The sequence below is a fragment of the Anopheles stephensi genome, chromosome 2 (assembly GCF_013141755.1).
Source record: "Anopheles stephensi strain Indian chromosome 2, UCI_ANSTEP_V1.0, whole genome shotgun sequence".
NCBI lineage: Eukaryota > Metazoa > Arthropoda > Insecta > Diptera > Culicidae > Anopheles > Anopheles stephensi.
The window spans coordinates 37,913,708-37,939,203 of record NC_050202.1 but is presented as its reverse complement, the minus strand read 5'-3'; the positions used below and the strand labels follow the sequence as shown (position 1 = coordinate 37,939,203).

At 45.1% G+C, this 25,496-nt stretch overlaps 1 protein-coding gene across 1 annotated transcript; it reads right to left on the bottom strand.

Annotated features, from left to right (window-relative positions):
- Positions 1-22,090: 22,090 nt before the first annotated feature.
- Positions 22,091-24,319, bottom strand: LOC118517732. Its single transcript, XM_036064184.1, has 2 exons — positions 24,089-24,319; positions 22,091-23,094 (listed from the first exon to the last, which is right to left on the bottom strand). Exons 1-2 carry the CDS (start codon positions 24,255-24,257, stop codon positions 22,928-22,930), a joined length of 336 nt encoding a protein of 111 aa, XP_035920077.1. The 5' UTR covers positions 24,258-24,319; the 3' UTR covers positions 22,091-22,927.
- Between the last annotated feature and the right edge of the window lie 1,177 nt (positions 24,320-25,496).

Sequence of the window (25,496 nt, the reverse complement as noted above, 5' to 3'; positions counted from 1 at the left end):
CCGTATTGCTGAATACGGCGGAAAAGGTTCAGCAGATTCTCGTCGTGCTCGCGTTCCGTTTTACCTCCGACTATTACGTCATCCATGTACCCGAATGTGCCCTTCAGCCCTGCGAGCATGGTATCAATAAGTTGTTGAAAAGCAACGGGAGCGATTTTGATACCAGGCGGTAGGCGGTTGTAGTGGTACAAACCGCGATGGGAGTTAATCGTAAGCAGGGGGCGGTATTTGGCGTCGATTTCTACCTGCAAGAATGCGTCGGAAGGTCGATTTTGCTGAAGTATCTAGATTGGGCCAATTTGGAGAAGATATCGTCTGGGAGCTGTAGTGGGTACTCGTGTGACCGAAGACCCGAATTCAGACCCGTCGAATAGTCCCCATATATTCGGATGCTACCGTTGCTCTTCCTAACGACGACAATTGGCGCGGCCCACTCGAAATAATCAACTGGCGTGATTACCTTCAGCTGTTCCAGGCGATTTAGCTCCTTCTCGACAGTTGCTTGCATGGCGTATACCACCGGAAGTTTTGGACAGAAGGTAGGGCGGACGTTGGGTTTTAGATGCAGTTTAATGTTGGCCTTCGTACATAGCCCTGTACCATTAAACACGGCCGGAAATCTGTTTTTCCAGGTAGCAGATTCGCATTCTACGTTGCTGCAAAGCACATCTAAAGGCATCTGTCCCAGCTGGCAAAGGTCGATGATATCCGCTCCTAATAAATGCAAGTCTGATGGTACGACACGGATTGTCGGAACTTCTGTCCTCCCGTGAATTCGCCGTCGAGCTGCAGACGTGTACCCGTTGCCGTTTTTGCGTGTACTTTTGCCGATGAAAGCGTTGGCATACCGAGCTGCTTCCACGTCTCCCGTCCGATAATAGTGATATCGGATCCTGTTTTGAGCTGCAATTTGATCGTCCTGGTTCCTATCTGCGTGATAACGTATTTACGTTTTTGTTGCACGTTGCCCACGTTGACCGTCACTACACGTGTCGCTACAGCTGATCGCTTGCGGAATCGGGATCCTCTCTCTCTCCTTCGGCCCGAAGTGCGACAGTAGCCCCTCTCGATGTCCGTGTCGAAGTGCGGGAGACACAGTAGCCCCTCTCGATGTCCGTGTCTCCCGCAATCCTGACACTTGTGAGAGCCGTACGTACACTCTCGCACCCAGTGGTACTCACCACACAACCAGCACGGTCTGCGTGGTTTCGACACCGGTGTACTTTCCACATTTCGCGGCTGCGTCTGGCGCTGGTGCGTGTAGTTAGGCCGGTTTGTTGCAGGAAAACGTCGCTTTTCCTCGTTGTGCAACGCCAGTACTCGATCTACCCCCTCGGCGGATATCAACGCGCTGTCTACTTTGAGACCCAGAATGCGTTGACCTTCGGTAGACAGTTGCTCCAACGTTATCTCCGATTTCCCCTCAATGATGGTCAGCAATCGCATGCGGATCTCGGCATCCACATCGTCTCTCAATCCGCATATCAGTATAAGGCATTTGAATTACTCTTCATTCATCGATGCGAACTAGAAGTCGTCACAGGCGCGGTATACTAGGCTCGAAAAGGTTAACAGATGCTCGTTCCGCGCTTTCACTATCTTTAGGTATCTGTAACGTTTACTAAGCAGCGTTTCATTTAAGCTGATTTCGCTTGGCAACTGTGGTAGGATGTAGATTGATTACCGTGCGTGCTCGATCGTGCCCAATTTCCTCATCATCAACCGAACTTTTGCCGAATCCTCAAGCCGGGAAGCATCTTGTGCTAACACCTCCTCGTAAGGCTTGTACCACGCATTGAACGTTAAACCGGATTCTGCCTCGTACCGGAATTCCGTGATGCTTGCCGATAATGCATCCATGATGATCTCGGGGTCTCGTGGCGCTGCGGGCTGCTGCTGCGGTTGGTATTGGGGCTGAGGTGCTGTATGCTGTTGCTGCTGCATCATCTGTGCCATCATTTGTTGCTGTTGCTGCTGCTGCTGCATTTGTTGCTGCATTTGTTGCTGCATTTGTTGTTGCATTAGTTGCAGAATTTGGTACAGCATCGCTGTGTCGGGACCCTGCATTGCCGTGCCTGGCTGTGTTGCTGCGGCGGGATGCTGTGAGGGTGAATGAACTGTAAGCGTCCCTGTGCTTTGGGATGGCGGATGCTGGCGTGGGACGAAGGCTGCGTTCAATGCGTTTACTCCATTCTGGGACAACCGACGCTGATCGTCCATCCCGGTAGTGTCGTCGGGGCTAAACATAATTCTGCGGCATTTTGACGGAATTGTCATTTTTTACAGAGATAGCACGTAACACGCGAAACGATTGCGGACCGCAAAAAAAAAAAAAAAACTTAGGAACGCGACACGAATAGTTCCTGTTAATGAATATTGTGTGTGTGTGTTTTTTTATATCCTCGTCGCCACTTTTATGTTTTGTTTTATATGTTTTACAACGAACTTATATTTATACATCGAATCTTTTACACGGATACAATTCACGCCACTTTTACATCAAACGCACGGACACAGCACATACAGTCAATCGGGGAGAGATCGCCGCTCGGACGCTAGGACGAATCTGATACTCAATCTCTCAGTGGAAGCTCACGCTCGTTCGCTGACCTCTCGGTAGGTCGTACTAACACATCAACCGGTGACCGTTGCATGTCACCGGTGAGTTCCCGCGACAGATCTACCGAGCCAGGTTGGACCATAACACATACCTTTCAAAGCGGCCCGCATTGGCGAATCGGCAATAAAGGCACGAAATGAAAAGGAGATCTCTTATCTCCAAACTTTTATCCTCTTCGCTGAAGATCATTTATTTCCTCAACTAAAGGTCTTAAAAATTCCTCCAAGCTACCCAGTTTTTTTCGATCCTCCAAACGTTTCAACAATCATTGCTGGGTGCTTTAAAAGTTCAAGAATTCTTATTTGAATTGGCCAAAGCTGCTTCCGGGAACTTTTAAAGAGTGGAAGTCCATCAATAGAGACATCCACCGTAAAAGCGTCTACTTCTGGAACAACGTTTCTGAATACAGAAATATATTAGAAGTTTTCAAATTCCAAATTATCCTACTCCGTTTTTGTGTAGTCTTAATTATATGAATCTTTTTCTGGCTATTAAATTTATGATAAATTGTTAGAATAATTAACAAATTTAAAAAAAAACCAACTCAAACTATGTTACAAGAACTTTTTCGATGCCATGATACCATAATTGGCCACCTAGTATCGGTTTAATTCCAGATCCAATCTGCGTTGGTGTTTTAAGAAGCGTTTGTTTTGTTTTAAGAACTTTGGCTTTGAAATATTTCCTTAAGATGGCAAGAAAACCTTCAGTTAGGAAACGGGAAGCACGACCCTGTATCACTAGGTGCACAAGCGCATCTTTAAGACACAAATTTTGCATAAATGAGTACGGGTCCTTGGCATCAACAATTTCTTCAGCCGGATCATCCCTCTCCTTGATTCCTTCATTGTTCTGGTCAGTAGTATCTGAAGGTGTTGCTGGATTTTGATGTACAGAACTATATCTTGTAAAAAGCGACCCTCGTAAACTTTGGAGCTTTGTTAACGCCAAGCGGAAATCCTCCGGCTTTCCCTGCTCTGTCCGTTACAACGGGCGTTGTGCCAACACCCCATCCGCCGTTTGTGATGTTTTTGCCTCACGCTTTGCTGACACCTTCCATCCCGACACCACCGATATAAACCAGACTACAAGCGCACTCACAACGATACCGCTGGATGCCATGGTTCCCAATATGCCAATTATTGACGATTCATCAGTTTTAAAGGCGATTAATCGGCTTAAACCTTCGTTCGCCCCGGGACCCGACGAAATCCCACCTACTATTCTAAAGCGCTGCGCTGCAAATGTTGCCCCGGTCTTGACTAAGATATTCCGGGAATCCGCTTTTATCCCATTCGCTGGAAAACTTCATGGCTAGTCCCTGTGTACAAAAAGGGGGACAAATCGGATGCTGCCAACTACCGTGGTGTTACTTCACTCTGCGCATGTGCAAAGGTTTTCGAGCTGCTTGTATATGAGCCCCTACTAGCAGCCGCATCGAACTACATCAGCTCGGCTCAACACGGGTTCACTCCTAAGCGCTCGACGGTTACCAACCTCACCGAGTTTGTCAGTTTTTGTTACAAAAACATCGATGCTGGGCTCCAAGTTGACGCGGTGTATACTGACATCAAGGCGGCGTTCGACAGTGTACCACACTCTCTGCTATTCGCTAAGCTTCAGATCCTTGGGCTTCCTGGATTGTTTCTGGCGTGGATGAAGTCCTACCTCATCGACCGGACGTATCGCGTGAAGATGGGTTCAGGCGTCTCGTGCTCTATTAAAGCCTTCTCGGGCGTGCCACAAGGGAGTAATCTCGGACCACTGTTGTTCGTTATCTTCCTTAATGACGTTACGCGTGTGCTTCCCACTTTTTTTTTTTGTTCTTTTACGTCGTGGGGAATCTTCTTAAATACGGCTTCTCCATCGAAGCCGCATGCCGGATTTTTACCGACTAAACCCCACGACGTGCGCAGCCCGCATCCCCTCCACAAAGCGCCGCGAGGCATGGTGGAGGGTGGAGTCTGGCCCTTATAACGGGCATTAACGCTCGGACCCTTTGTTCCGCTCTTTGCCATCCAGTGGACGTCGCTGATGTTGGCGCTGTACGGTGACTGGCTCACCACTCTGATGGAGAATGTTGTTGCGCAGCTAGCGGCCGGATGTTGTAGCAGAGGTGACGGCGGCATCTTCGTCCGACGACATAGCCTGTTGCCGAGACTCATCACCTCTGGGCTCGATGCTACGGAACAGTTCGGGCAAAGAAGAGGCCACCTCCTCTTCGTCCTTCCTTTCGACGGCGTCTCTCTTCGCGAGCAACGGCACGAGCAATACGCCGTGCTTCGTTCCGCCGTTGGTTGCGGGCAGTCGTGCTGTCGGATCCTCCGGTTGACTGGTTGCTGCATTTGTGGCCGCCAAGTTGGCACGTTCTTCATTTCACTGCCGCTGGAGTGTGGAGGTTATATTTGCAGCCAGCTCCGTGATGGTGCTCCACGATCTCTGATCGCGAAGGAGATACGATGCCAGAGTATCTGGGTTCAGGTCCTCGAACCCTCCACCATTCAGGAGCCGATGCCGAACAGCTGCAAAAGCTGGGCAGTGGAAGAAGGCATGCTCGGCTGTATCAGCTTCGTGGGAGCAGCGGGGACACTCCGGGGACGATGCAAACCGCATGCGACACAGGTAGTCACGGAAAAAACCGTGTCCCGACAATACCTGTGCCAGAGCGAAGTTTACATCTCCATGTTTCCGCGAGTGCCATTGCTCGATGTTGGGGATGACGCGGTGTGCCCAACGAACGAATCGTGAGGCAATCGGCGCTGCCGCGTCAGCATCCCACTGCTCCTGCCAAGCGTGGATCGTAGCTTGGCGTTCTTCCAGCCGAATCTGCGCTGCTGTTGGTGTCCCACTGATGGCTGTGTCTGCTGCAGCGTGCTGCCGATGGTAACAGCGAGCGTCCTCCTTCACCAGCAGACAGATCGGTATTACACCCGCAAGTACTGCAGCTGTCTCGTACTTCACCGTTCTGAATGCGAACGCCGCTTTCAGCAAACACTCTCGTTGTGCGCGAATCAACATCCTTCTGTTGACCTGGCGCTCGACTGCTGCGTGCCAAACAGGAGCGCCGTAACGAAGGATGGAATTGACGACTGACACAAGAAGACGACGCTTGGCGCACTTCGGGCCACTGTGATTTCGCATCATCAGCGAGACCGACTTGGCCACACGGAGCGCCTTCGCACAGGCGTGCTCGACGTGTGGTCGCCAGGATAGATGTTCGACGACGATGATCCCGAGGTACTTGACCGTCTTCGCAGATCGCAGCTGCGTGCCCAAGACGTCAATGGCGTATCCCTCGGGGTCGGTCCGCATGGTGGAAATCATTACGGCTTCGGTCTTCGCAGGCGCCAACTCGAGCCGATGCGTCGTCATCCAGCTGCTGATGGTGTTCACTGCAGCGGTGGCCAGCTGGGAGGCTTGCTGTGGAGTGGTTCCGGGTATCAGCAACGCAAGGTCGTCGGCATAGCCAACAACCTCCACTCCAACCGGCAGCTCAAGACCCAGTACGCCGTCGTACATGACGTTCCACAAGGTGGGGCCCAAAATGGACCCCTGTGGGACGCCAGCAGATAGGCTCCGCGTAACTGGGCCATCGTCGGTGTCGTAGATGAGCTGCCTGTCCTCGAACCAGCTGGCCAGTATCGCTCGAAGCTGAGCAGGAACATCCTTCTGCTGAAGGGCTGCTGCTGTTGCCGACCAGCTTGATATATTAAACGCGTTTCTAACATCCAAAGAAACGACCATCAAGCAACGTTTGTCGCGGCCATTCGTCCGGTGAAACTGCATGGCGCGTTGCCCAGCCTGCACCACGCGCTGAACCGCCATGATCGTAGATCTTCCTCTCCGGAACCCATACTGGGCTGGGGAGAGCCGTGGAGTATCGGGATTCTCCAGGTGTACATGGAGTCGGTCCAAAAGCAGTTTCTCGAGAATTTTCCCCGGACCGTCAATCATGCCAAGAGGCCTGACCGAGGAGGATTCTCCAGGCGGTTTTCCCGGCTTAGGCAGCAAGACAAGGCGCTGTCTCTTCCAAGCCGCGGGAAATATACCCCGATCAAGACACTCTTGGTATACTCTGCGGAAAACTGCAGGATGTTCTCGAATGACGGTGCGTAGGACTGCATTCGGGATGCCGTCTAATCCCGGCGCCTTCCGAGTTGCGAGATTCCCCGCAATGGTAAGCAGTTCTTCCTCTGCTACTGGTCGAATGTTGCTGGTAGTGCTGCTTCCTTCCGCAGGCTATCGGAAGGGCGGATGTTGTGGGAAGAGGTCGTCAACAATCCTCTTCAGCACTACTGGATCTGATTCAGGCGGGGCACGACCGCCTTGTAAACGCGCTTTAAGGATCTTGTATAGATCGCCAAACAGGTGGTCGTTGGCTTGCGCGATCAGATCTGTCATAACGTTCTCCCTGCTGCGTCGTATTGCTCGAGTCAGAGCCTTCCTTGCCTCCAGCTTTCTTTCGGCGGCTGCGGCTCTCTCATCCCGATTTCTCCGACTGAGGGCGTACTCGCTAGCGTGTGCTTCCCACTGGTAGTTACCTCCTGTATGCCGACGACCTGAAGCTATACCTCCCGATTCGATGCCAAGCTGACCAGGTGCGTCTTCAGAATGCCCTACAAGCGTTCCAGCAGTGGTGCTCTACAAACGGTCTTAAACTCAGTGTTGAGAAATGCGTCGTCGTCTCTTTCACGAGGAAACGTTATCCCTTAGCATTCAACTATGCTTTAGATGGCTCATCTCTTGAGCGCAAAAGCTGTGTACGTGACCTAGGAGTGCTCCTTGACGAGAAGTTGAGCTTTCACGACCAGCTTGAGCATGTTGTTGCTAAGGGTAACCAACTAACTGGACTGCTGAAACACATCACGCGTGACGTCAAAGACCCCATCACGATGAAGCAGCTTTATTGTTCGCTGATACGCTCCGTGGTCGAATATGCGTCAATCGTTTGGTGGCCTACTGCTGCGAGTTCCTTGGCCCGGTTGGAATCGATCCAGAGGAAGTTTACCCGTTTGGCTCTGCGTTATTGGGAGGAGCAGGTGGACTACACTGGACGCTGTGCGCTGCTTGGTCTAGAGCCGCTAAAACAATGCAATTGCAACGCACAAAGGCTATTCGTCGCGGCATTACTGGACAATCGGATTGACTCGCCCGCGCTCCTTTCCCGACTAGGTCTCTACGTCCCGCCGAGATCTCTCCGTGCACGATCGCTACGTGACGTGGAGGAGCGCCGCACTCGATTTGGCTCCTCTGACCCACTTATTTTAATGTGTCGTGAATTCAACGCCGTGTGTAACCGTTATGAACCTTGTATGTCTCGTACCACGTTTTTAAATTGTATTCGTACTGTGCGGCCTTATACGTGTTAATTGTAATTAGTATCTAGCATGCTTCAAGGGGGCCACTCACGGCCCGTTGAATTCAAATATACCAAATTCCAAAAAAATACCAAAGATCCTGTTGTGAAACTTCTGAAAATAACGAAAGTTTGTAAATGAAAATGAAAATGTTAAGCTTACATCAAGTTTATTTGTTAACTATGTACAAGAAGCATTTCTAAGTATTTTTTTACTCACCCACTCCTAAATCCGGCTAAACAGAAGTCGAAACAGTTTCTAGCGTGATGTTTAATTCATCGACACTTCTTCTGGCTTCCTCCAGCAATCGGTTTCGCTTTTTGTAGAAATTCCCTGTTTGCTTTGAACGCTTAGACATGATGATTTAATCTGAAATAGTTTAATATTCAATAAGAAGAAACTAAATACTGTAAAATAGCCAATATTACCTCTCTAGAAGTTGTTTTTATAGAACTGTCACAACACTGATACCAAATTATTATGCAAAGAAGAATCCACAGTGAAGCACTAAAAGAATACTTGCGAGTATACTCGCGAGTTTTTTTTTGATGGTGATTTTCTGTCAAATAGGGCGTTTGACAGAAAAAAAACCCTCTGTCCGTGTAATAACACAATATGCTGCACAGAGTTTTATTCCCATCATCCGAATTATTTTACATTAAAATTGTACGTTGAAATGAAATATTTATCATTAACACGTATCGTACCATGCCGGGCACCGACTGACGATGCCATTATGATAGGGATACTTTTTCGTGACCGACAGCGCTTTGGTCAGACGAACATTCGGTTAGAGATTTTTCGGTTCAAACTGGTCCCACATCACTTTCTAAGCATGATTGTTCAAATGTTTTAAAGAAAATATACAGAACAATACAGTTTGGAGTTGTTTTCGTGCTTTTTCTATTCTCTTCGGTCACCGCGCGCTGTTCCGCTGGTTACTAAGAATTGCGGGCCGAACGGAAAGTAGCGCAAAATCGCCGCGGTAGCGAAGGTGTTAACGAAGAGGCCGACCAGTTACGAAGAAATAGCTTTTTACACATACTGCTGTATTCAGTCTCTTTTCGTAGAGTATCCGAATCCGAGAAGGCCGGTGCAAATTCTCGGACTCGAAGGGTACACAATTTATTTCGTGTTTTTGCAAGCATTCGAGTGCAAGTTACTTTATGTCCATCAGTAGCTAATCAACCTCGTGCTAAGTAAGGCCTGAAGATGCCAAAAGATTTCAATTTAATTAGTGATCTGATTGAAGCGTACAAAAACTACCCCTGCTTGTGGGATAAAACTAATGCAAATTTTAAAAATTTGCATGTCAAGCAGACGGCATACACGATCCAGATGCCAGTATCGATTCGGTCAAAAAGATGATTTTGAACATGAAGAATTCATTTCAAGTGGAACAAAACAAAATATTGAAAAGTGCACGGAGTGGAACTGGAAGTGGAGAGGTGTACGTACCAAAATTGTGGTATTATGAGCAAATGCTTTTTCTTAAAGATACTTCTGAAACGCCTCGAGTATCTAGTATGGACAGCGACTTTGAGGAAGAGGTAAGTGAATTTCATGTTCCTTTAGGTATTTTTGTTCATCCTGAACCTTTTATTGAAAAAAAAAACTGGTTGATGTAGAACTAAAAAAAAAATTAACCGTAAAATGCGCTCTGTATGGCATCATCTTGCCACTCCACTCATGTATTGTACAAATTTTTCTCTCACTGCTTTGGCTTCCGAATGCTGGTTTGTTATAGTTTGAACCTGGAGGCTACTGAAATGGTTCTCATACGTGGTATCACTATCTGTTGTTCCAATATAACTAACGCACCTTTTCATTAGAAAATTATGTAAGTAACATCAAGTTAATACTATCTTATTGGTGTGTTCTATCTTTTTAAATTGAATGTGCATATGAAACAATTGGAAACGTGAGGCCATGATACCGAAAGCATTCTCCACCACTCTCGAGAGAGCCGATAATTAAAAACCCTTCGTTCATAATTCAAATGCCTTCGGTTGGAAGGCTTAAGAAAATCCACCCTAAAGCTAAATGCCTCATCACCAATAAACGTGAACGGCAGGATTAGTTCACTATTTGGTGGATTTGTTGGTTGCGGTAAATTCAATCGCTGTGACCGTTGATAAAATTTGGTATTTTGAATACAACCCCCATGCGAGTTGCTTCCCGATGCTCCTACGTCGCACATCATAAAGCTGTAGTTAGCGTCTGCTAGAGCCATTAACACAACGCTGTGGTATTTTTTATAATTGAAATACTGCGACCCGCTTCCCGCTGAATGTATTATTATAACGTGTTTGCTGTCCGCAGCGCCAAGGCAATTAGGAAATTGCCATTTGTTGTTGAAATCCTTTGCTATGTTCAACCACTCCGTTTGGTTGCGAGGAAGCTAAAATCAAAAACATATAATACCAATTAAAATGGTGTGTTTAAATACATCTTTCTACATTTCTATTTTCAACACTCTTCGTTGCGTCCAGCAACAAGCGCTCCTCACTTAGTACGCGTTTCGGACTTTCGACAGTTTTTAACAACTTCGAATGCGTTGAAATTTTAGTACGACTTTTTTCGAAAGTTTAAAATCAGCTGCGTTAATCCGCTGCGTGTTGAAAGAGAGCTCATCTCTTTTTTTTTTTTTTAATGTACAATAATGGTTTATATTTGCTTACAAATACTATAGTTTTACATGCTTGGTTTATCGTATTAAACCTTTCTTGATTTCCTGCCTGGATAGGTGTTTAAGCAAGGTTTGTTATTTGCTAACGTTTTGGTAGAGGGAGTCGCTTGGTTCGACTACATAAATAGAGTTATTTTACTCTGTTAGGTTGAAGCGCTTTACTTCTGTAGGAGGATTTCCTGGCTTAACTTACATACTAGATAACGGCTTAAACTAACTTAAAACTATATAACAGACGTAAAACACAAAAAACATACTCACTTGGACAAACAGACACGAACACTGAACACTTAGAAACATAAGACTGAAAAACACAGGATAAACATCACGAACAAATAATATAGCATCACAAACACAGAAGACACAGCACAAGGGATAGGAAACATAATTTGCATGGAACGTGAAGACAAGCACAACACATTGGACGCACAATACACAGGACAAACATTGTACATGCAAAACTGGTATGGCGCTCATACGAATAGATTTTGTATGATCGTGTGGCTGGATGTTAGGCACTTTTCCCTAAGTCTGAGAGCAGTCAGCCTAACCCTTTCACCCATCATAGGGATACCTGTGGTATCGTGGATGCTCCTCGTAGGCGTACGCATGGGCACGTCCAGGATCATCTTAAGGAACCTATTTTGGATCCTCTGTACCGTCAGCATGTCACCCGCGGAGCAACGTGCCCAAGCAACACAACCGTACACCAGCGCAGGCAACACTACCATCCCGTACACAATCAGTTTATTCACTAGGGATAAACTTGACCTCCTCTTTAACAGAGGGTATAGCTTGGACAAGTAACCACATACTTTAGTCCTCAGGTGTTGAATATGGGGTCTGAAGGTCACCTTGCTATCAAACTCAAACCCCAAATACCTCACGTGGTCTGACCAAGGGATGGTGGTGTTGATCATCCTAACACCTCCGACCTTGCGCTCGATTGTGGTCAAACGCATGCCAGATTTGTAGGGAAAGACGATCGCCTTGGTCTTGGTGTTGTTCACCACAATCTTCCACTCGGTGAGGTATTGCGAGTAAGCATCCAGCCCCCGCTGAAGACCCCCGCTGAGACTGGCCAAGGTGCGATTTGAGTACAGGATAGCAGTATCATCAGCGTATAGTGCTAGCTGCGTGTTGCAGGCCAGAGAAGGGACGTCTGCCGTGAAGCAGTTGTACAGGAGAGGTCCAAGTACACTCCCTTGTGGCACGCCGGCACTGTTCGAAAAAGGCTCAGATCGAACCGAACCCATCTGAACGACCGACGTGCGCTGATCAAGATAGCTCTGAATTATCTTAACCAGATAAACAGGGAGGCCTTGGACTCGGAGCTTATGCAGCAGCCCATCATGCCAGACATTGTCAAATGCCTTCTCGATGTCGAGGAGAGCCATGACGGTGGTTTTGCCCAGCCGTTTGGCGGCATCAACAATGCCCAGGACACGTTGAAGTTGATGGGCTGCAGAATACTCCCTCCTGAAACCGAACTGCACCTCCGCAAAGCTGTTACTGACAGCACAGTGGGCCTCCACTCCTGTGTGGATGATCCGCTCAAAGAGCTTGCTCAGCACGCTCAACAGAGAGATTGGACGGTAGCTCGTAGCCAAGCATGGATCCTTCCCTGGCTTCCTAATCGGCACAATCTTCGCACACTTCCACTGTTGGGGAAAGTACCCCAACTCCAAGCATCTGTTGAGTACGGCCGTCAACAGGGCAACCGTACGACGACCGACGTGTTTCAACATTACGTTGAACACATTGTCCAGACCAGGACTCTTGTACGAAACGCTGTACTTAATGAGCCTGCGGACTTCGTCTGCTGAAACCCGTGACACTTCAATCGGATCAACTGCTATTGAAGCCAGTTCCCTGATACTGTCCCCAACAGTGGACTCCCATGGACTAGCGATTGATTCACTAATCCTGTGAGAGTGGGCAAAATGTTGTGCCAATTTTTCGGCCTTCTCATCTGGAGCAAAAGCAATGTGATCACCAAACTGGAGCGGAGGGATCGGCCTAGGCTTCTCCTTAAGCACCCTAGTCATGCGCCAAAACGGTCTGGAGCATTTGGGGAAAGTGCTGACATACTCTTCAAAACGTCGGTTGCGAAGTGCCACCAGTTTTGCATGTACCAGCTTGGCTACCTGCCTGAACAAGGAGTAAAATGTCGTAAAGCGTTCTTTTGCCCTATTAAGCGCTTCGTTTCCGGGTCTAGTTGGACCACTGTATCCCTGATTTGGACCGTAGGAACCGAGCGCGTCTCGGCTTCCTTCATGGTACTTACCAATCTGGTGAGGGCTGAATCGATGTCGCCAGTGGTATCAAGAGGGATATTCTCATCGATAGCCTCTTCCAGATGATACCTGAAGCTAAGCCAATCGGCTTCACGGTAGTTCCTCCGCTGTCTCCTGACATACGTCCCAGTCTCGCTGATGCTCATGACCACCGGGAGATGGTCAGATGACAGCTTGACGGTCGTGACCGGAACGTCCATACGGTCCGGAATGTTGGTTAGGAACAGGTCCAACGTTGAGCAGGAGCGACTCGTTTGGTACGTGGGGATGAATGGGTACAACACTGAGTAGGAACCCGCAAGCGAATCCCTCCACAGTGTGTCACCATTCCTGTTGGCACGATCATTTCCCCACTGCTGATGCCGTGCGTTCAGGTCGCCAGCTACCACGAAGCGACTGGATGTTCGGGTGAGAGTTCGCAAGTCTCGTTTTAGCAGGTCGATCGAGCCATCGGTTTCCCGAGTTTGGATTGGGCAGTAGGCGGCATAGAAGTGGAAGTTCGATTCCAACCGCTTCGATCAGCCGCAACTCAGGAAGGGGAAGAACTCGATGAGACAGCGTCCTTCGGATGGCAATGGCAACTCCACCTTTGGGCATCCCCTGTCGGTCCAGCCGGATGATGTTGTGTTCCGGAAGGCTGAACGATTTTTCAGGCTTGAGATGCGTCTCCGTCAGAGCAATGATGTCGATTTGCTCTGTGTGGAGAAAATCGATCAGCTCCAGCTTCTTCGGAAGAACGGAGCATGCGTTCCAGTTGGTGCACTTAGGCATCGCAGCTGATGATGAAATCGACCATTTTCGTGAGAATTTGGTCTTTTGGGCAATGCTTAACGATGCGCTTATACTCCAACCAAAGACGAACTATGGTGGAGAACAGTTCCTTTTCTTCCAGAACTTCTTCCTGTGAGAGCCGGGAACGCAGTTCGTTCAGTTTGTCCTGCGCAGGCTGACGATGGACTCTCTTTGGCGATGCACCAGGGGAAGGAACATCCGAAGCAGCTTGTCCGGGTGCTCTTTTGTCCTGAAGGAGATTTTCCTGTTGCCCATCGATTGGTGTGCATGGTTCATGCTGCTGCTGGCGGTGTTGCTGCTGCTGTTGATGCTGCTGCTGCTGCTGCTGCTGGTACTGCTGATGTTGATGTTGCTGCTGCTTCTGCGGTTTTTGCAGCTGATGTTGTTGCAGTACGGTCGAAAGTTTCGGCAACTGCTTTCGGCTACTAGGGCAGCCATGGCACGTACAAACATGCGTCTGAGAAGGCGTTCTGGATTGGCCGACCCAGGGCAGTTCTTTTTCCCACGCTGAGGTCGACGGTAGCGGAGCGGGCACAAGAACCGGTTTTGGTGAAGTGATAGGCTTCGTTGTATTGCGCCGCTTCAGGAAGGCAATACGAGCGGGGCAGTGTTTGTTTTGAGGACTGTGGTTTTGCGAACAGTTCGCACAAATACGCTGGTCCTCTAGTTCGACAGCACACTGTCGTGTATGGTGTTTACCACCACACTTGGAGCACCGAGGAGACATGGCACAGTTCGTTGCACCGTGTCCGAACTGAAGGCAATTGGTACATTGGAGGACTTCACTGCGCCTGGGTTGGTATTTCTCCCATCTGACACTGGTGTAGTTGAGGTGAGTGATGGTGCGCACCTCTTCCAATGTAGTGGTTCCTTTGCGGAATGAAACTACAAAAAGCTTCGATGAGAGCCCACGCGACTCGCCGACGGTGATCTCTCGTACAAGAGTAGGGCTGAGTTTGTGCTCCTTCAGCAACTCAGTAACTGTTTCGGCAGAACCAAACCGAAGCCCTTTTAGTACCAGCTGGTACGGCTTATCCCCTGGGAAATCGTGGGAGTAGAATTCCCGTTTGATGCTGGTGAGGATTTGCTTTACTGCATCATAGTCTTTTCGCGTTTTGCACAAGATTCTGCAAAAATTTCCGGCCGCGAAACTGAAACTTGCGCTTAGTTCACCATTTTTAGTAGCCGAGCACAGTGAAGCGTACTCGACCTCGGTGAGATTCTGCACCATGATTGGTGGAATCTTTTCGCTCTTTAGAAGAGCGGTTTCAGGAACGGATGCCCCATTGGTGTTATTGGCCGTATCTCCTTCATCGGCGGCTGGTGTGATCACAACCACACTCTTCTTTTTAGCAGCCAAGGTAGCAGCTATGTTCCGTGACGCGACACGTTTGCGACCATTTCCAATGGCCTTGGGAAGAGACGGTATCTCACTCACTAACACTCTGTCGAGTTTCTTTCGCTTGGATGCTGCAAGCCTGTCGGCTTGCGTACGCACGGTACGCCAAGCCGACATTGTTATTGTCTTTACCGTTGCTGGATCCGGGGATCATGCAACCGGTTTTGAAGCGTCACTATCACTTTCACCTCTAGTAATGTAACGGTCACACGCACAGGCACAAGTGATACTGCTATATTGCTCTAAGAGAGATTTTCAGCACTGCTCAGATTTAGGCATCTAGTCACTTTGAAGGATAGCTAGGCAATGATGCAAACCAGCCATACAAAATTGAGGACGTTTTTATATGGGCTGAGGACATTATGAGGACGTTCGGATTCGGGCTTATGGGGTGGTGTGCGTGAGCGTTTGTGGCCCAAATGTATGAGTGTATTGGTGAGACCGTATAATGTGGTGAACACTCTCGACTCGCATACATTTATTCTTCTGTCAAAATTCAAATTCGAAGAATGGTGAACATTTCATTTTGCTTTAGTTCTGGTTCAGGATAGTCTTGTGACGAGTGTTCAGATAATTTTCGCAAAAAGGCAAGAAAAAACTGTTTTAAATAACACAGTGGAAAGTTAAAATGTCCCTAACTACGCTCTTTTCAATTTGAGATGGATTCAAAGCAAAATTCCGACTGCAACAACAATGTACCGGTATCATCATCCGCGACGGGTTCGGCGCAGGAATTCCAATCCATGCGCCGAATGCTTGCGAACGTCCAGGTCCGGCAGGACATAATTACACAGGAAATTCGGCAGCTCAGTGGCAGAGTAGAATATATAGCCGGATTGGTGGAAGAATTCATGGGCAAGAAGCAACCACTAGCTAACACTAGCCAGCCTAACAAACCGGGACGATTCCGCTCTGTGGATAGTGTAGAAGAACTTCTTTTCCTGGAAGCTAAGCTGGAAGATGTACAAGCAAGAGAAGAGTTCATAAAGTGGGTAAAAGTGAATATAGCAACAGACACCAACGAAATACAGCGTGCTAGTGATACATTAAATTTGATTTTAGACCCTAATCTTTTATTAAAGTTTTCTTGGACAGGAAGGGGGAAAACGGAAAAAACCGTTTTGCGAATTAAAAAATATTTTGTTAGTTATTAAGGAATTAGGTGGTAATTGTACAGATACACAGGTAAAGGAATGGATAAAGTTAAAATTAAATCATAGTGATAATGTTCATAGAAATACACCTGTTTACAGTTACAGTCGAATCGCTCACCGTTTGCTGCGACTGACGAGCTGTCTGCTTCGATTTGCGTGCCGTTTCCATCGAATGTGCGACATGACGACCGAATCACATGCCGTTACCATGGAAGCACGTGCCGATATACATGGATTTTTGATTGCTCCTGTATGAAGCATTTGGTGTAATGAACAGACCGGTTAGTTCGTTACCATTAGAAAACATTTCGTCGGCATTTTTATACGAACAAACGGCTGATAAACCGTAAATGACGAAAAAAATTTTAGTACAATACCAACATCGAACAGTAGCAATACACAAGACTAGCTTTTCAGAGTTTAGTGGTGATCTATACATTAAACTAGCGAAAATGAACGGGTTCGAACGGCGATGAAAATTTGGAAAACTTAATAAAGCTATTAGTTTACATTTTTCTTTTTCAATATTTTTCATTGATTTCCATGAAATAGTTTGTATGTATCGTTCATTATTGCTTTGACACATTATGTAAAACACGTGTAAAATAGTTTAAAATAACGCTTACCATTGCGTTTAGTCGTTAAAATTATCCTGTTAAAATTATCCGTAAGTTTAAGCGATAAGAAAAAAAACTATTGCATCGAGGAAGAAGCGAATTTGAAACGTGCTAAAATTCACAAATCCATAGATACCGGCACGTGATTCCATAGTAACGGCATGCGATTCGTTACGCTTTATATATATCTTTATTATCTACGCTTTATATATCTTTATATATTACAGGGCTAACGTAGTGCAGAAAAGATCTAAACTCGGTTCCTATCCAATACTGAAGTGTTTCCAGCGATCGAAATGGTCGGTGTACTTCGGAAAGAAGCTTGGTTTTAACCAAAAAGTGAGAAAAAAATTTTTTTTGATCACTTGTCCACCGATCAAAGCTAACCATTTTATTATTCATAAATCCCTGCAGAAATTTACGACTACCACCCAAATCAAGAAGATGCAATCGATCAGCAACTGGAAAACTCTTGATCATATCTAAACCTTCAATGTCTTCTAAGGGGGTATGTATAGTCTTATGGTGTTCTTTATCCTCTCTTGCACGGAAACTAGTAGCAGTACGCGGGGGTGCAGGAGAAGGATTAAAAATTACCTTACCTTCGGGTTGCACATGCACTCCAACGGTAGTGCACTTCGTGCAACCGTGTTTACCCGAAAATCTCATAACAGACTTAATAAAAGCCCGTGCTGGTGAATCAGCAATGAAGGCCTTAATACATACTGGAAGTACATGTTCACCAAACTGTATGCCTGTTGACCGTCAACTATTTGACGCAGGAATTGCTCGAGACTACCGGGTTTGGTTTGGCCGCTAAATACACCCGCTACCATTACCGGACAATCGGATATCTCTTCTACCTTGAATAGAATTGGCCAAAGCTGAGTGACACTACTTTTGAAGAGTGGAAGTCTATCAATCGATACTTGAAGGCTTAAATTCGTCACTTGTGGAGGGCTATTTTTAAAAACATTTCTATGGGCAACCTCAATACCCGGATACCAAAAACGTCCACTTGCAACGGTTTGAATCTCATTGCTTACCCTGGGTATTTTGAGAAGCGAACGAGCGTCTTTCGGTAGATCAGGGTGTCCAAACTTTCTTAAAATCGCCAACAGCAAGTTGAGAAAACTTCGAGAAAGATGCCCTGCCACTGCCAAATATTTCAAAGCGTCTTTCAACGTTCAAAAATCGTTCAAGAAGCTATAAGCTTCCGTCCAAAAATCATCGCGAAGTTCAGCCGGTTCTTCTACTTCATCATCAATATCGGTAGTATTTACATCTATACTACTACCCACTATACCACCACCAACGCTATCTACTGATACAATATTGGAATCATATAAAACATCTGTAAAGAAACATAAACGAAGCAAAATAAAAAATAAAATTAGACGTTTGAAGCTTGCTTACATCTGACTTGTTGCGAACGCGACCATTTGATACAAGTTATCAAGAAATTAGGCGGTTTGCGTTTTAACCTTTTAAAACATGTGTAGCAGAGCAATCACATTATTAACGATACCCAGTAGAAGCAGAGAAATATGTAAATTCATTTGAAACTTAATTCTAGAATGTGACCATTTACTTAAACTGTAACTTGCCGCATATGCACGCTGTAGGGTTAAATAAACTATTTCCAGAAAGGCTTGCCACATGAATCCACCCGAAAGCGTAACCAACGGACGCATAGTTGTTAGAGACAATCAATACGTTTTTAACTATTTAACAATTACCACGTAAAATAGGTGTTTTAACGGATCGTCACGGATCGTCATAACAGTAACAACAACCCGAATGGCCATACGAATGACCTCGCATATCGACTTTGCGACGCGAATGCTACAATATTGACGCTAAAAACACAACGCGACTAAACGGATTAGAACCCGGTGGGTTCGTGATTCCTGGATGGTGACGGAAAATAACTAATTTGCCTCTCGCCAGGGTTTATCTGAATTAATTGATTCTCTTGCAATGGCAGGATTAAAGAACGAGGAAACTCATTATTCTATCTTTCACTCTCGTAACACCAAACAAAAGCTTCTGTTTAGCACGGAAGAAAACTATACGAAACAGTGTATAAACTAGCTAACATAAACGATAGTAGCTGAGAATAGTTTTTTCTACAAAAATAATTATCGTTTCCGAAATGGGGTTGAAAACGAAGCAACTTTCACTTCACTGCACTTTTTCCACCCACTACACTACACTTTGCTTCTGCTCAGCATCGACAAATTTCGGTCGATAACGTAAGCCAATGCATAAAAGAACAAACGCAGTTTGTAACCATTTCACAAGCTTTAAAAATGTGCAAGCAAACACATTATGTAAAACACGTGTAAAATAGTTTAAAATAACGCTTACCATTGCGTTTAGTCGTTAAAATTATCCTGTTAAAATTATCCGTAAGTTTAAGCGATAAGAAAAAAAACTATTGCATCGAGGAAGAAGCGAATTTGAAACGTGCTAAAATTCACAAATCCATAGATACCGGCACGTGATTCCATAGTAACGGCATGCGATTCGACCATAGGGTCGCTCTTTCGATGGTAATGGCACGCAAATCAAAGCAGGCAGCTCGTCAGTCGCAGCAAACGGTGAGCGATTCAACTGTAACTGTAAACAGGTGTAAATTACAGTAATAAAAATATAGTTTAAATTTAAAATATTCCAGATTATTCTTTTGCATCCTATTAGTATAGTTGGTTACGGTGGCGCTGGTCTTTAATACGATGACAGGAACGGTTACGAATTTTGTACAGATCGTTCCCCGTTCGTTGGGCCGAGTATCTTGCTGTGGTTAGGTAGCGTAACGACAGGCAGAAGCGTATCGGCCGTGACCTGGAGACCATATGCATTCATCGATCGGCTTCTCACACTATCATTTGCATGATAGGTGAGAGCCTTTGTTCGATATATCATGTGCACTTGCCAATAGACATCTTACACTTTCATCCAGATGATAAGAGGTAAGAGCTGGCACCATTCCCTCCAGTTCTCCAGGCCATGGCTAATGCGTGTGCAAGAAGGAGCAAATATAATAATGCGCAAATGTATCAAAAGACTTTATTTTTTCCTTGGCACTACAACCTCGAGAGGCTATTTCTGGCATTCTGTGACTTAATTTTACCCGTAGTAAAGTAGTCAGCCTTACGCACGGGGAGGCCGTCTGGATGGGATTTGAACCCTTGTCCTGCCGTGTGAACACCGGCGCCGTTATTGCCTAGGCCACCGGACCGCCCCATTTACAAGACTATTGTACATTCCAAGAAATTCAATCACATGGTTAGATACAATGATAATTAGTACACTACCGGGTCATATTAGTCGTTATGGATTGAAATGCTAGAAAATCTTGCTATTAGTTAATAATGTGCTTACCTTTTTCCGTGATAGAAAAGCGTCCTGATTGAACTCGTGTGTTTCCAGAGGATCGATGAAAGACGTGGTATACATGGAAACATAATTAAATTGGATACACAATACGTGGTTAGTTAGTTGCTACTGTACAACATTAAATCGATGGTATGCTTACCCTTTTGTTCGACATCGGTAAAATAACTTAAACAAATTTCGTCCCAGTTCCCCCATTTTCCGGTGTGGGCCCCCGGAAAAAAAGGTTATGGTTGTCGCGATCCATCATACAGGGAGAAAGCAAAAAAAATGAAATTAAAATTGTGGAAGCAGTTCGATTTCTGAGTTTTGCTTTTAAGTTACCTGTGCTGTTAAATTTGTATTTATTAAAACATTATGATGAAACTGATTCCCTCGACTTGCCGATCCGATGTCTGATGTTGAGTGAGACACAGACAATTTTCCGTCTGCCGGTGTTCGATACACATCTCCTCCTAGCAGTAGGAAAACGATGAGCAATGTGTAAAGCAGACTTGGTGAAAACGTATTCCTGGATTGCACCTGTTGAAATTGGAGCAAAGTATATGGGTTAAATAAAACGTAATTACAAGCACATTATACAAGCTTCAGAACCGATGCCTTACTCATTTTTTTACTTTTTTTCCTTTCTGAAAAGGATGTGTTCCCTGGCGATTCGTAAGGGCATTATTCCATGTCGTCAACGTCTGTTGCTAATTGAAGAATGGTGCTCATTTCAACTTAGTTGGATTGTTGATCCTCATCGTCTCTACTGTCTTCCAACTGTGTACTAGGTTTTAATGACCATAATAATTTTACTGCCACCAATTCCACCACCATTAGTATGTTATCAATTATTATTAAAACTGCGTAACAAAGGAATAAATAATATAAGTGGGGGTGTATCGTCTACAAATTCATCTACATTAAAATAAACTAGAGGACGAGGAGGCAAATTAACGGCTACTAATTTACATTTTATAGATTCAATGGTCAAGGTGACTGGTATTGATGGAAGAAAAGAATTTAGTTTGTAAATACTTATTTCACTAAGTTTTAATTCCATACGCGAAACATCGTCTTCAATATTAACGTGAAAATAATCTACGTTATTTTCGTATTGAATGCCATGTATAATAAACATATTTTGGGAGGAGATTTCCACCCTTACAAATTTAACTATTGAGTTAGATGTTGTCAATAACCACTGATCTTTAAACACAGATTTTAAAACAAAACTGGCAGTAATATGCAACCCACAGCCATCCGAAGTTACACATGGATACACGTTTTTGTTTGAACTAGAGATTACATTCATCGAGGCAAACAGTTTGGATCTACCAGCTACTTGTTCTAAGCATTTAAAACCTTTCCTCACGCACCTTTTAAGAAACTGTAAAAAGTTCTCGAAAGGATATGCCGAGAAGTTGTCCAATTCACCATGCACTTCAACGTCTTCATGAACATGCAGAAGATTGTGTATGTTGCTGCTCATATGGGTGCGACCATAATGAATTGGGAAATCTGAAACAAATTTAAGAAGCATTCTACGTGCAAGAGAATGTAAGTGCGCATGGGTTGACGAAGAATAAATTGAATACTACAAAAGTAGAGTAGATAATGATTATAGCCTACCTCATGCATGAAATCTTTATATATTACAGGGCTAACGTAGTGCAGAAAAGATCTAAACTCGGTTCCTATCCAATACTGAAGTGTTTCCAGCGATCGAAATGGTCGGTGTACTTCGGAAAGAAGCTTGGTTTTAACCAAAAAGTGAGAAAAAATTTTTTTTTGATCACTTGTCCACCGATCAAAGCTAACCATTTTATTATTCATAAATCCCTGCAGAAATTTACGACTACCACCCAAATCAAGAAGATGCAATCGATCAGCAACTGGAAAACTCTTGATCATATCTAAACCTTCAATGTCTTCTAAGGGGGTATGTATAGTCTTATGGTGTTCTTTATCCTCTCTTGCACGGAAACTAGTAGCAGTACGCGGGGGTGCAGGAGAAGGATTAAAAATTACCTTACCTTCGGGTTGCACATGCACTCCAACGGTAGTGCACTTCGTGCAACCGTGTTTACCCGAAAATCTCATAACAGACTTAATAAAAGCCCGTGCTGGTGAATCAGCAATGAAGGCCTTAATACATACTGGAAGTACATGTTCACCAAACTGTATGCCTGTTGACCGTCAACTATTTGACGCAGGAATTGCTCGAGACTACCGGGTTTGGTTTGGCCGCTAAATACACCCGCTACCATTACCGGACAATCGGATATCTCTTCTACCTTGAATAGAATTGGCCAAAGCTGAGTGACACTACTTTTGAAGAGTGGAAGTCTATCAATCGATACTTGAAGGCTTAAATTCGTCACTTGTGGAGGGCTATTTTTAAAAACATTTCTATGGGCAACCTCAATACCCGGATACCAAAAACGTCCACTTGCAACGGTTTGAATCTCATTGCTTACCCTGGGTATTTTGAGAAGCGAACGAGCGTCTTTCGGTAGATCAGGGTGTCCAAACTTTCTTAAAATCGCCAACAGCAAGTTGAGAAAACTTCGAGAAAGATGCCCTGCCACTGCCAAATATTTCAAAGCGTCTTTCAACGTTCAAAAATCGTTCAAGAAGCTATAAGCTTCCGTCCAAAAATCATCGCGAAGTTCAGCCGGTTCTTCTACTTCATCATCAATATCGGTAGTATTTACATCTATACTACTACCCACTATACCACCACCAACGCTATCTACTGATACAATATTGGAATCATATAAAACATCTGTAAAGAAACATAAACGAAGCAAAATAAAAAATAAAATTAGACGTTTGAAGCTTGCTTACATCTGACTTGTTGCGAACGCGACCATTTGATACAAGTTATCAAGAAATTAGGCGGTTTGCGTTTTAACCTTTTAAAACATGTGTAGCAGAGCAATCACATTATTAACGATACCCAGTAGAAGCAGAGAAATATGTAAATTCATTTGAAACTTAATTCTAGAATGTGACCATTTACTTAAACTGTAACTTGCCGCATATGCACGCTGTAGGGTTAAATAAACTATTTCCAGAAAGGCTTGCCACATGAATCCACCCGAAAGCGTAACCAACGGACGCATAGTTGTTAGAGACAATCAATACGTTTTTAACTATTTAACAATTACCACGTAAAATAGGTGTTTTTACGGATCGTCACGGATCGTCATAACAGTAACAACAACCCGAATGGCCATACGAATGACCTCGCATATCGACTTTGCGACGCGAATGCTACAATATTGACGCTAAAAACACAACGCGACTAAACGGATTAGAACCCGGTGGGTTCGTGATTCCTGGATGGTGACGGAAAATAACTAATTTGCCTCTCGCCAGGGTTTATCTGAATTAATTGATTCTCTTGCAATGGCAGGATTAAAGAACGAGGAAACTCATTATTCTATCTTTCACTCTCGTAACACCAAACAAAAGCTTCTGTTTAGCACGGAAGAAAACTATACGAAACAGTGTATAAACTAGCTAACATAAACGATAGTAGCTGAGAATAGTTTTTTCTACAAAAATAATTATCGTTTCCGAAATGGGGTTGAAAACGAAGCAACTTTCACTTCACTGCACTTTTTCCACCCACTACACTACACTTTGCTTCTGCTCAGCATCGACAAATTTCGGTCGATAACGTAAGCCAACGCATAAAAGAACAAACGCAGTTTGTAACCATTTCACAAGCTTTAAAAATGTGCAAGCAAACCTAGAAAACCTGTGTAACTTACCTAAATTCATGGGCTCCGATGCCGGCTCCGTAGCAAAGCCGGAAGCCCCCGATTCAGGTACCGAAACAGAGCCGGAAGCCTCCATTGCATCACGTTCTTCCCGCATAATTCGTTCCTCTTCTTCAAGGATGAGACGGCGCTTTCGATACAGGGACGATTTCGACGTCATGATGTTTTTTTCGGCTGGTAAATTCGCTTTTCTAAAAAGAAACAAAATATATGTTAGTTCAGTTTGGCTTATAGATTGTTTTTGTACCGGCATCGTACTTGTCAAGTCTTCATCGTCGCACCAATACATACCAATATCGCGCTTCACGTAGAATTGTCGTGTTTTTACACGGTCGAGCTGTAGCATACACATCGACACAGGCTGTGGAAGAATTGACAGAGCAGCACAGACGATCATTGCCATACTGGCAAAGAGGGATAGCAATATGGAATGTTGCACACGAGCACAAAATTGGGTACAAAGCTGAGGACCTTGTGCGGAAACTGCTCGACAGGACCAGTGGGAATAATGTGTAAATTGATTGATTATACTGAGGATCTGCTAGAAAAAATGTAAATTCTCTACCAAGAGGAAACTCTGGGATTGCTGTAAATCTCGCGGTTTGATGTTGGTCTGTAGTCAATGCCATACAGTGCGGTCAGGAAATTATTTTTCATGTTGTTTAGTGAACCGTAATCAAAGTAAGAATCCCTTACTTTCAGATACCACTTCATCCGGACTCTGCAACATTTGCGACACTTTGGAGCACTTACTGACTTACTGGTCAGGCGGTACAATCGCTTCGCCATCTTGGCGTGCTGTAGAAAATCTCGTGTACCGCTTACGGTCGTGCGCCATCGTCTGCCAATCCGATATCCCGGCCTGTATCCCGGGATGAACATTTTCACAGTTTGTGCTCCAACTAGCCACAATATAGTATTAAACGGATCATAGATGTGCCGAAACAGGACACTGGCGCGAACAACGACGAGCCCGAAGAGCAGTTAAGAAAGGAGATAATTCAAAACCGACCTTCGCATGAATCGGAACAATGAACTGCTTGCAGATCCTAAACATTCGACACAACAAAAAGTGGATCGTTATTTGGGAAAGAGTGGGAAAGAGTAAGTTTGCAATCTCCTCAGATGATAAAGTGTATAGATGCAGATAAGGAGGCAAAGCGTTTCCGAAGTTTTCCGAATCCGCTTCACCGATGAAATGTAATAACTGGATTTGCTAGAAATGCGTTCTAGCACTGCTGGAAGTAAACCACACTACCACATGACCACAGAAATAGTGAAGTGAATAATTAGAAATACGATAGAAAATAGAATACTTCAGGACAGTGAATTTAATATAAGCGAGCTTAAAGTATCTAGAGGTTAATATAATTATAGCTACCGTTGCTATACCGTTGCT

What these genes read in the sequence shown, in the direction of transcription:
- LOC118517732 (XM_036064184.1), bottom strand. Translation starts at nt 24,257, where the DNA reads ATGACGTCGAAATCGTCCCTGTATCGAAAGCGCCGTCTCATCCTTGAA. An exon ending in ATCGGAGCCCATGAATTTAG is followed by an intron (nt 23,095 to 24,088) that starts GTAAGTTACACA and finishes GTTTCTTTACAG; the next exon opens with ATGTTTTATATGATTCCAAT.